Raw genomic sequence first — 12,611 nt, 5'->3', positions numbered from 1 at the left:
TACGATGGACTATGAATGGTTTTGGGAACAATCTACTGTCAATGAAGTCTCAGCTTTAAGAAGGAGATGATAAATGGGGGAAAATCCACTGATTCTGATTGAATCCTAGGTGATCCCTGCAAGATATTACCCATACAAGAGAGTTGACAAAACCTTCCTTTTATCCCTCTGAAATTTATATACACGCTACCCCAATTTCCATATTTAAAACAAGTCTTTAGACAGAAACTAAAGAAACCCTTTTTCTTTTCCTTTTTTAATAGTCTTATGTTACATTCCACCGATATTTTAGTTGAGAAGGGAAAATTTAAGAAGAAACAAAAAGTGACTGCTTGCTTGCCTCTGATTACTCAGTCCCTCCATTTCCAGGCCCCACACTCCTCTCTCCATTAATTCTCCTTCTCCTCGAAAGGTCCGCCATTAACACACCCTCGAAATACCAGACCCAAAAGAGAAGAGAGAAGAATAGAAGAGAAAAGAAGAGACCCAATTCAATGAAGAACAGCAATAATGCAAAACTGATTCTTCTCCATCCATCCATACAAAAACAAGGAATATCTCACCGTCGATGGCTTCTAGCTTTCGTCTCCTTCTTCATACTCGTCGTCTTTCTTACTCTTCTCACCATGAGAGAAACACCCATCTCTTCTTCTTATTCTCCGGCGACTAAACCTCCTCTTCCGGCGGATGCCGTCCACGCCCTCCTCCACTATTACTCTTCTTCCAATGTCACCGGCCGGATTTCCTCAACCCATCTCCGATCAATCTCCGACGTCCTCCAACGTTGCTCCCCTTGCAACTTCCTCGTCTTCGGCCTCGGCTTCGAAACTCTCCTCTTTAAAGCACTCAATTACAATGGTCGAACCGTGTTTCTCGACGAGAACGAGTACTACATTGCGAGTTACGAAGAAAGACACCCGAATTTAGAAGCATATGACGTACAATTCACGACAAAGGTGATGTTAAAACAGCCATTCGCTCTCTGATACCATGTGAAAACAACTAATCACTTCAAAAGCTTAAGCTGTTGGAAAATGCGTTATTTAATCTTTTTTCTTATACATTAACAGGTGAGTGATATGTGGGGGCTTTTGGATTCGGCGAAGGAGCAGATTCGAAACGACTGTAGACCTGTTCAGAATCTTCTATTTTCGGACTGTAAGCTAGGCATTAATGATCTTCCTAATCAGCTTTATGATGTGAATTGGGATGTTATTTTGGTGGATGGGCCAAGAGGTTATTCCCCTTCTTCTCCAGGCCGAATGTCGGCAATTTTCACCGCGAGCGTGCTCGGGAGGAGTAAGAAAATCCGTGGTGAAACCCATGTTTTTGTTCATGATTTTGATAGGGAAGTGGAGAGGGTTTTTAGCAGGGAGTTCTTGTGCGAGGAGAATATGGTTTTTTCTGACAAAAATTTCGCACATTTCGTCATTGAAACCATGGATACCATCAAACAAGACTTCTGTCAAAATGTTACAGGATCTTCTTCGTAGTGGTAAAGAGTATACAGTAACAGATTAAAATTTACTTGTTCTTGGGTTCAGAGTTCTGTAATTTGGAGTTTGAATTGTCTAATTTACTTGTTCAAAACTGTCGGCTGAAAAGATCACAGTTTTGTTTTTATTTGAGAAATGATACTAGCACTCCTTCATTTTACACATTTCTAACCATGAGAAATGGTAAAACCAAGAAAAAAGAGAGAGAGAGAGAGAAATGGTAAACAGACATGTTGAAATGATCAGACCTACCAATAATGAGAAATGTTAAACAACCACCTGGAAATGATCCGGTCAGTTGATCTGACCCGCGACCACAAGTTTGACCCTTGACCCATTATCGTGACCCCACCTTGATTCGATAATCCATCAAGCCTCGTCTAGGGTTCGGCCAAGAAAAGTTAAACAGTTGAGTTTTTTTATATTCCTTTATCTTATGGATCGGGTATGGGTTCAATATGGACCTCCGACGTGAGTGGGGTCATGATGATCCGCAAGATCAATGGCCTTGGTTTCACATGCATGTCACTATGACACTATGTGAGATCCAAAAATTAGGGTTGCAATTTGGGTCATAAGAGGTTGGCCTGAGAAAAAAAGAGGGCTAATATATCACTTCCCAATTTAAATTTGAATCAACTCGATCAGGACCCGATTGTAGGGTAAAAGCTCAGCCTGAATTCTAAAAAATCGACCTGAGTAGAACCCCTACCAAAAATTGATCATCAGGATTGATGTCTTTGATATAAGTGCGATCAATGGCTGGGATCATGAATCTTGGTGACCTTGTTGGTCTAGGTTTGAGCCCATTTGCAAGATTGAGATGTGCAGATTAACATATTAGGCCCTTATTGTTGTGGATTTTGAGAACTGATTGTGAGACCAAAACTGATTATCGGACTCAAATTTATTTTGTTTGAGTGTTTCAGGAATTATCACCAAGATTTCTACCAACATTGGCTATGATTAATTTCCATCTTTGGCCAAAGATTTCGGACATTTATGATTACTTCTATCTCTACCCAAGTTTTCTGCTGTAATTTATATCCAATATTTCCGTTATCATTTATTTTTAACCTTTTGACATTTTTCTGAAATTATATTAACTCAAAGACATCTTAAAAAATGTATTTACTCAAGAGAAAAGTGTTTCTGCTTGCGCTGTAGCACGTTATAACACCTCCCATTGGTCACTTTTGTGGGCCAGCAAAATGGGACCCGCTAAACAAACCAATGGGGGCGTTATAAACGTGCTACAACGCGGACTCCCTGCGCTGCAGGCGGAAACACTTTCCTCTTTACTCAATTATTGTTATAGCAATGGGTTCATGCCATGCTTGTTTTCCTTAACGTTAACAATGGTCTATAAAAAAGTTTTTCCCATAATTTTCAAATGAATGCCTTAGCAATCAGTCAGAAAATGTGTTTAAAAATAAAGCAAGGAGTGCCACTAATCAAATCAAAGGAGTGCGTATATAATCTATGAAAAAGTTTTTCCCATAACTCAAATGAGTGCTTAACAATCTGCCACTAATAAAATCAAATGATATAATTTCATTATTGCTGTTGCTATTAAGAATGAAAGTGTCGGTGATACGTAACTTTTGCTTTATGCTCTTCCAAAGTTTCTTTATCTTAATGGGTTGCGTGGATTTTAGGTGAGAGAGAGAGAGAGAGACGTTGCACCGACGACCTATCTCCTTCCCTCCCCTACTCTGCCTTTTAATTCACCTTTCTCTTCTGTTCTTGTCTTTAATTGAGTTAGTTCTGTCTTTATTTTGAATTTCACTTTTAAGGTGTTACTCATATCTTGGTCATGGTCATATTCTCTTATGCCATAAAATTAGGCGTACAACTTGCGTAGGCCTCAACCATGGTTTTTAATTTCGACCGGATTTTGGTGCGGACCGAAACTGAAATTTGGCGAAATTTTGAATTTCGGCCTTTACCAAATTTCAGCCAAAATTTTGGAATTTCGAGAACTTCGGTCCGAAATTTAGAGAAAGTGCAATTTTTTTTTTTAAAAAAAGAAAAGAAATGTTACAAAATTTTGGCCGAAGTTTCGGGGTTTTGGTCTGAAATTTTGGAATTTCGGTCGAAATTTTGAAATTTTAGGGGTCCGAAACCAGTACTGAAACCGAAATTTTAAACCATGTGCTCAACCCAAACTTATGGTTGGTTCAACCCAATTTAGGCTTGGGTTGGGTTGGCATTTTCTCATGTTAGGTTGGATTAGGGTTGGGAAAAGCCAAGATTTGTTTCCCCTGAATGGGCTCACAGAGGGATTGAGCCTTTGGCTCAATGGCCAAGGCTTTGCTCTTCAACTTAGAGGTCAGAGGTTCAATCCAAGATTGCCTACCAAAAGAGGGTTGGGAAAAGCCGACCCAAATTAATTTCGGATCAACTTAGTTTTGAGACCTTCGCCGAGTCAAAAGAAAAGATCACACGTTTTTTAAAAGATTCTCTCTCTCTCTCCTCTTCCCTTTAGAGGGAATGCGTATAAACCATTACTATTTATAAAGTGATAATAGATATATTACTAGAAAGTTGGGAATAACTCATTTAAAAAAAAGTAAATTAAGGATATAATAAAGGTGATGATAATAGCGAAAGGATAATAAAAGAAATAATAAATTCGCACCCTTTAGGATAATTCGCATCCATTTAACGTGAATTGATGTCAAAAAAGTGTTAAAGTCTGCCACATCCTCCTTAAAAGGGGAAATTATCCTACAGGGGATACGGATTTATCATGCCCTAAAAGTGGATTCCAAGAGAGTCCATTCATTAGAGAAGAATCCATGTATGTGGATGCTTCAATGGTCCTTTATTGTAGCACATGGGCACCTGAAACAATCCTCTTTAAGGAATCCTTGATTGTAGCACTTGAACAATCCTCTCAACCCCATGATTATTGTACAAGAATTATGGGAAGGATCATGCATTGTTTCATTTGATCCGTCCATTTTGTGATTAGACTAAGGTCTTTTATAAACTCAACCTGACACGAACTTGATCCCATTCCTCTAATTTTAATGTGATTTTATAGCAATTTTTGAAAGGCTATTAATGTTGGCACTACATGTTTTTTTTTTATCGATAAGCTGGGGTTAGGCGGACCCCTACCAGAATATTAATTAAAGAAAGATAGTACAAAGAAAGGAACAAAACCACTCCCCAATCCTTTGAACAATTACTAAGGAAGGGGGAGAACAACCAAGAACATGACCCTTGAAATCAAAACTTAAAACAAGCAAGAGAAAAGAGAATACACGTGAACTCAGTCCCCATACTCATTTAAGCCCCCAGTGATCCAAGACTTCTTTCATCTTCTGGCACTACCATATTTTGACAATTAAACTAACTCATCTTGTCTTTTATTATTTAAACAGTTGTCAAAGATTATTACAGTTCCCAAAATACTCTGAGAACCCAATTAAAAAAGAAAAGACAAGCCGAGTCTCTCCAGTTTTTAAAACATGGTAGTGCAAATATCAATAGCCTTTTCAAAGTCTTAGCATTTTTTTATTTTGTTTTTTTTACCCCATACCAACCTGACCCCATTTGGAAATTGGATGAGATGGGGTGGGTTAGGGTTTCACAAGCCTACAATTACTTAGACCGCCCATATATCAAGTTATTAATCACAGGCGGTTTTAATTGTCCACCGCCAAATTTAGCAATTTTACCCGTTCTTTTCTTCTCTGGATACATTGATCGATTAGAACTCTACATTCTCTACTGACATTACCCCTCTCTAAAAGGAGCCAGATCTCGACTTCTTCCTTTGGGTCAATAGATGGGCTAAAGGGAAGATCAAATAGTTGAGCTCGGCAAAATGGTCATTGATCAAATATTTGTACAAACCCATCTGACTTTTCTTCGTTAATTGGCTCGTGAGAGCTTTTTGGAAAATGTAATAACCTTTTTACAGCTCTTTAAATACTAAAAGACAAGTTATGTTAGTGAAAATATCAAAATATGGTTGTGCTGATATCATTTCACTTCTAAAAAGGGGAATATTATATTCACCGCTTTTTCTTTCTTGAGCCACCCATTTGTAGTGTAAAAGCGTAGTCATAAACATGGTTTAAAATTTCGACCGAAATCCGAAATTTCGGATACCAGTGGGGACCGAAACCGGAATTTTCCGAAATTCTATTTTTCGCCCTTTATCGGTAATTTCGATTTAATGACATTATTTATTAAAAAAAAAAGTGTTACAAAATTTCGGCCGAAATTTCAGAGTTTCGGTCCGGAATTTGGAACCAAATTACCAAATTTCGGACCGAAATTTCGGTTTTTGGTAGGGTCCGAAACGGTTACCGAAAGCGAAATTTTAAACCTTGGTCATAAATACAATAGGGGAGCTGTCCTAACGAAAAAGGGGTTGAATATATCAATTCCCTTTCTCTAAATGCTCCCAGCGGTCGATTAAAACAGAAGGTACAAGATGAATTCAGCTCATCATCAAAACATAGCAGTGCCAGGATGCTTCGGTGGGTTCGGATGAAACAAAGGATTATTACTCCTCAGTGGATGATTCGGCATCCTCTGGTGCTTATATGTATGCTTCATAAGTTGAGGGTCCGAAGGAGAATGGAATCCTAGTTCTATGCCTTCCGCAACTAGGTGTTAATGATTTTGCATTTTCAAAATCATGTATATTACATGTTTTAGTGTTTTGGAAAATGTTTTATCAAAAGCGTTTGGGAAAAAGAAAAAGTTTTCTTGGAAATATTTGCTTTTACAAAAGGATGTAGAAGTGTAGTTGAAAAAGATAGTTCCACATCGGATGAGAGAAAAGAAAGAGAAGGGCTTATAAAGCACTACCTTTTCTAACTCTTGTTGATTGCACATTGGGTTGAACCCATGGTTGGACCCGCGGGACGGTGCAACGCACCGTTCGCACACGCGCACGCGCACGCGCGCGCGGCGTGGGCTATAGGGCGCATAGTGGCGCTTTATTGGCGCTTTTTTAGGCGCACTTTGCACTTCGCACGTACGCAACGTCGCGAGGAGCGATTGGAGCCTTTAATTTTTCCAGATTTGATCTGCACCGTTGGATCAAGATGAAGATGGACCGGTCGGATGGGTGGGTCAAATGGTTCGCAGGCCCATCAAGCCGAATGGTTCAGTTGGGTTGGGCTTCGGTTCGGGCCTAACGGTGGGCCCGTTTCGGTTCGGGCCTAACGGTCGGCCCAACGGACCCATGACTCCAACGGTCAAAGGGTGTGATCAAATGGGTTGTGTCCCTTTCCCCAACGGTCATGTGCCAAGGGGGTGCGATCCACACCATAGATGGTTGATCTAACGATGACTGGGTTGGAGAGAGGTTTTACTCAAGCCAACAGTCACATCTAGGATCGATCAGGACCGTTCAATATCAATGGATGCGATCTAACGGTCAGATTTCAAACATTCTGGAAATGTGCCCTGTAGAGGTGTTTTTCACACTGAAAAGACACCAGATGGTCTATAAAAATGTGCAAACTTCAGTCATTTAAAATAAAAAAAAATCGAATTGGCAATTCTGACTGATTTTACACTCTCTTCTACACTCCTACAAAAATCCCCAAGTATTTCTACATACTGTTTTTCTTTTGTTTACTGTTCTAGATACTGTTTTTCTGCAGAAACAGAATCTAGATATTTCTCTAAGGCTTGAAATTTCGGAAGGGCATTTCGGGTTTGATTCCGCTAGTGCTACGCGTCATCAAACATTAGTAGGGCTTCCCTACTAGGCTTCATTGTATCTTGGAGGCAATTCGCGGATCCCCTTTGCACACTACTAGTGGGGGCGAATCTTGTCTTAAGGAAAGTGATATCACGCCTTGAAGCAACAAGTTTCTGTTTTCTATCATCAACAGTACCCTCAACAAATTTTCCAACACTAGGTCTCAGGTTGTCACCCTCCCCTTAGGACTAAGCAAGGGCTTTCCATTCCCCGCCCCTCTTCGTTCGAGCACAGCCTGCACTTAGCGCACCGCCTTATGTAAAGCATTATTGCTCTCTCCTTTAAAAAAAACCCTTCCTTTATGAAAGGAAAGGCTTCTTTCCATCATATTCATCATCACATGTTTCCTTTCATTCTCCACCCCCTCACATGCTTTGAATATGGAAAAGAAATTAGGGTGAGATAGCTAGCTGTCGAATATTCTTGGTCTGCATAACAACTGCTCAACAGGTCGGGTATTAGGGTCATTTGTTCATTAGAGAATAGTCGGATACAATCCAACCAGAGTAGCAGGCTTGTAAGCAGTAAAAAAGAATGGTTTCGACAGTATGATGGGGGAGAAGTGCCTGTTTCAGTCCAAAGCCTTGAGGTCAAGATTGAACTTAAGAGACTGAGCTAGACTGCAAGCTGTTCCTCAGCGAGTGAAGCGAGGGACTATCGGGTGATAGGCCCGAGCTGAATGCCTTTAGCCAGCGAGCCAAGCTACATCTTTGCTTCCTTACCTCCTCCATGTCCTCGTTGACTCTTGCTTTCTGTACCCCTTGCTTACAATCTGAGAGAGCCATGGCTTCTTGCTTCACGCATTCAGTTTCCCGCCTCTCTACTTCCCTTGCTCTGTCTGGATAGGATAGCTTAAACTTGCATATCTTTATCTTATTGATATCGATAATAAGTAGTACATCTATCTTGCAATGCAGAAATGGACAGTCTTCCTCTTAAGCTCCCCCTCATACCCTATCCTTCTCTCCTCCACGGCCCTGCCAAGTTTCACCTTCTTCTCCCTCTCAGTGGCTCTCACCATTAAACCCCTTGGGGACAAAAAATAAGCTCGTTCTAAACGCAATCCGCCCACTCAAACCCATCTCCTCCTCTTCCTCTTTCATGGGTCTCTCTCTATCACCATCCCCATCAAACCCTACTCCCATTAACACAAACAAAAGACCATAGCATCAGCAGCAGCAGGGGAAGTGGATATGGTGAAAAACAGAGATGGGGTTTGGACTGCTAAGCAAAAGAAGATGGTTGCTCTGTGGGATCTGGAGACAGGGGAGCCCGGGAGGTGAGATATTCAATGCTCTCTTTTGAAAGGAGTTTGATAGGATAAAGGATGCTGTTGGGGCCAATGTCCTCTGGCTGAGCATTTAGAATCCCTTTGAAGTAGCCTAAAAGGATATCTTCATTATCTCCAGATTTGGTAGTGAGCTCACCTTCTGCATTTGTTAGCCCAAGGATTGTGTTTCTGTTGGGTCTGATGTTCAAGGCAGAATGGAAGAAATGGGGGTTGGAATCCCCCAGATTTAACCAATTGATGCGGGATTTCGGAGTTTTTCAGTGCATGAAAACTCTCCCCTCGTTCATGTCTAATGGGCCTTTTATAGGCAGTAAAAATGACAAAATTCTCTTCAAAGTTTGATGTGGGATGTAGTTTATGATTGGGATCTAAATGGTGCAATCGCAAGTTATGTGCTTCTTGCAATGGGATGCATAAGTTTCGATGGTTCTGGATTTTCACTAGTTTTCAAGCTGGACTTTTCTGAATTGTAGAACTTGTATGTGTATGGGATGATCTGGTTTGGTTGAGGGATTCAAGAAACATGGAATTTTATCACTTTTCACTTCCACAGAGGACCTTTGGCCGGATGTCTGAGTAGCAGCTAGAGTCAACCCAATTCCTCATTGGAATCTTCATCGTGGCGACCTATCAATAGTCTGGAACTGGCAAAATGGGGTTGTCTACATCGTGGCGACCTATCAGTAGTCCGGAACTGGCAAAATGGGGTTGTCTACATCGTGGCAACCTATCATGTAAGTGAGGCAGAAGTGTGGCCAGATATGCATCTATAAGAGAGGAATGTAAAAGTGACTTCAATTTTAGCATTTTACAATGAGAATAAGATCCGAACAGCTCTATAGGCAACTTGGGTAAAGGCTGATATTAAAAGAGAATGGCTAGGTAGACAATCACTATTGTTCTGTTTGGATGCTGGTAGATGTTGGGGGATTTAGAGAAGAAGAAGTCAAAGGGAAATCAAAAGGAAATCAGTTAACGGGGAGATTGTGAGCAAATCTTCCCGACGTTGTTTGGTTGGGGGTAGGAGATGTGCATGAGTTTTTTTACCGTATTTTTTAAGATTTTTTTGGGGAATGTTATCAGCACTACTGTTTTTTTATGAGGGCACTCATCACTTTATAAAAAGTACGGTATGGCCCGCACCATAGGATTATCCAAACCGTCCATTAGATGGGCCATAGCCTAAATAGGTTATGCCCCAAAATTATTTCCATTGGTTGATTCTAACCCTCCGATCTATAGAGGGTTAGGATCAACCCTCTAACATTCAGATTGGAGGGTTAGGATCATCCTATGGAAATGATTTTTGGAGCATAACCTATTTAGGCTATGGCCCATCTAATGGACGGTTTGGATCATCCTATGGTGTGGGCCATACCGTACTTTTAATAAAGTGAGAGTGCCCTCATAAGAAAACAGTAGTGTTGATAACATTTTCTTTTTTTTTATAGAAATTTGCTAGCAAACTTCTCCTATGCCACTTCTCGGTATGTGGCCATCCTTGTGCAAAGATGCGCACATGGGCAAAGGTTGCTAGCAAAAGCAAAAATAAGCAAAAAAAGTAATCATTAAAAAAAAAAGTAAAATAGCAAAGTTATAAAGTTTTAAATGAAAAATTACCTAGAAATGGTTATAAAGTTTGAAAATTACGAAAATAATACCAACAAAATGTAATAAGATATGACAATTACGGAAAAAACCACAAGCAAAAGTAGAAAGTTATGACAATGACGGTGAAAAAGAATTTTCCTGATAAATTCTCCCATTTTTTCTTCGATTTGGGAAAATTCGTCCGGCGAATTTCGAGGGTTCCACATCACCCGACATAACCGGCGGTCAAAATTCCAATTTCTGCTAAATCCCTACCAAACACCCCTCGGGTAATTAGGAGAGTTACATTCCCTGCTATTTTACTCAAAAAAACGTAACCAAACAGAGCATATAAGGACTGAGATACAAATTTTGGGTCACACAAGGAGACATACATTCATGTGAAATCATGACATTGATCCACTAGCTATTCTTCTTTCTCTATTTATTTATTGAAGAATGTGTAGCTATTCTTCTTTATTTATTTATTGAAGATTATTATTTCCAAAAAAGACAAAAAAATAGATAACCAAATCATGAAAAACTAGATCTACTAGCAGAAAGTTTTGTGTCACCAAATGACTAGTTCACATCAGCCCTAAAAGTAGAGAGCAATTATGAGAAGAAATTTCCACGAAATGCGTATGAGGACCACAAGATATTGGTTTGGACTTTGATACTTGCGTGGAAAGAAGCAGGAAAGAGTTGTAGAACCATAAGCAAGTGTATTTCTAAGAATTGTTAGATTCTCCACTCAGATCATAAAAAAAATAATTCAGCATGAGTTCAGAAGCTCATCAGCTTCACCTCTTCTTCTTCCCTCTCATGGCTCATGGTCACATGAATCCCATGATAGACATGGCCATATTATTTGCAAAGCGTGGGGTGAAGGTATCCATAATCACCACCTGAAAAAGAGCTTGAACTTGATCCATAGTGGGTGTGGGATTGAGATGTTCTGAACAAGCTGGGCTCTGATCTGCTGTAGCAGAAGTAGCCACCACCTGTGAGGCGATTCGCTCACTCCGGGTCCTGCGAGGTAGCACGGCTCTAGTAGTCCGTGCAGTTGGTACCCGAGCATTCCTCCGTCCTGCCATTTTGTAAGGGGATTTGAACAGCTTTTAGTTCGTGGTCCCACGGATGGCACCAATCTGTTAGGCCTAAAATCGGTAACAGATACGACAGTGACGTCAGAGCTGAGCTGGAGGACCCGAGGAGCCGAAGTGAAGGAGCTGAGTCCTGCGAAACCGGAGTGAAGGAACTGAGTCCTACACAAGAGCAAACGAGGTCAGAAGACCAACCTGGAGTCGTTACTCCGGACAGGCCCTTCGACACTCAAGTCAGTATGAGCAGGAGTGCAGAGCTTGTTTTTAAGAGTGGGTGAGAAGTTATTACCTTTGATTCTGAGCCCTGGAAGGCCTTTTATAGAGGGAAACCTGGGGTGGTTGGATTACCTATCCCAGGACAGGTGTCGACCTGTTATAGGTTTAAATTTACCTACTATTCAGGAAATTACCAGATTGCCCTTGTGCAACAGTCGGGCCTGTGGTGGGCCATCTTGAGGCCACGTGTCGACAGCTAACTGGCTGCTGTTTTTTATACCCTATCATGGGATTTCGGAGTTTTTCAGTGCATGGAAGCTCTCCCCTCGTTCATGTCTAATGGGCCTTTCATAGGCAGTAAAAATGACAAAATTCTCTTCAAAGTTTGATGTGGGATGTAGTTTATGATTGGGATCTAAATGGTGCAATCGCAAGTTATGTCCTTGCAATGGGATGCATAAGTTTCGATGGTTCTGGATTTTCACTAGTTTTCAAGCTGGACTTTTCTGAATTGTAGAAGTTGTATGTGTATGGGATGATCTGGTTTGGTTGAGGGATTCAAGAAACATGGAATTTTATCACTTTTCACTTCCACAAAGGACCTTTGGCTGGATGTCTGAGTAGCAGCTAGAGTCAACCCAATTCCTCATTGGAATCTTCATCGTGGCGACCTATCAATAGTCCGGAACTGGCAAAATGGGGTTGTCTACATCGTGGCGACTTATAAGTAGTTCGGAACTGGCAAAATGGGGTTGTCTACATCGTGGCAACCTATCATGTAACTGAGGCAGAAGTGTGGCCAGATATGCATCTATAAGAGAGGAATATAAAAGTGACTTCAATTTTAGCATTTTGCAATGAGAATAAGACCCCAACTGCTAAATAGGCAACTTGGGTAAAGAATGATATTAAAATAGAATGGCTAGATAGACAATCACCACTATAAGGATTAAGATACAAATTTTGGGTCACACAAAGAGACATACATGCATGTGAAATCATGACATTGATGCACTAGCTATTCTTCTTTCTTTATTTATTTATTGAAGAATGTGTAGCTATTCTTCTTTCTTTATTTATTGAAGATTATTATTTCCAAAAAAGACAAAAAAATAGATAACCAAATCATGAAAAACTAGATCTACTAGCAGAAAGTTTTGTGTCACCAAATGACT

General features: G+C 40.4%; 1 protein-coding gene across 1 annotated transcript; it reads left to right on the top strand.

Moving 5' to 3' along the window:
* The first annotated feature begins 248 nt into the window (after nucleotides 1-248).
* LOC143850917 (protein IRX15-LIKE-like) lies at nucleotides 249-1,656 on the top strand. The gene is made up of 2 exons (XM_077360204.1): nucleotides 249-956; nucleotides 1,071-1,656. The coding sequence occupies exons 1-2, from the start codon at nucleotides 495-497 to the stop codon at nucleotides 1,491-1,493; spliced, it is 885 nt and encodes a 294-aa protein (XP_077216319.1). The 5' UTR covers nucleotides 249-494; the 3' UTR covers nucleotides 1,494-1,656.
* Nucleotides 1,657-12,611: the final 10,955 nt, after the last annotated feature.

This window comes from Tasmannia lanceolata, unplaced genomic scaffold (genome assembly GCF_043159265.1).
Source record: "Tasmannia lanceolata isolate RefF3 unplaced genomic scaffold, GAP_Taslan_0.1 ptg000018l, whole genome shotgun sequence".
Classification (NCBI taxonomy): domain Eukaryota; kingdom Viridiplantae; phylum Streptophyta; class Magnoliopsida; order Canellales; family Winteraceae; genus Tasmannia; species Tasmannia lanceolata.
Note: the sequence above shows the minus strand (reverse complement) of the source record. Positions and strands in the feature narration are given on the sequence as shown.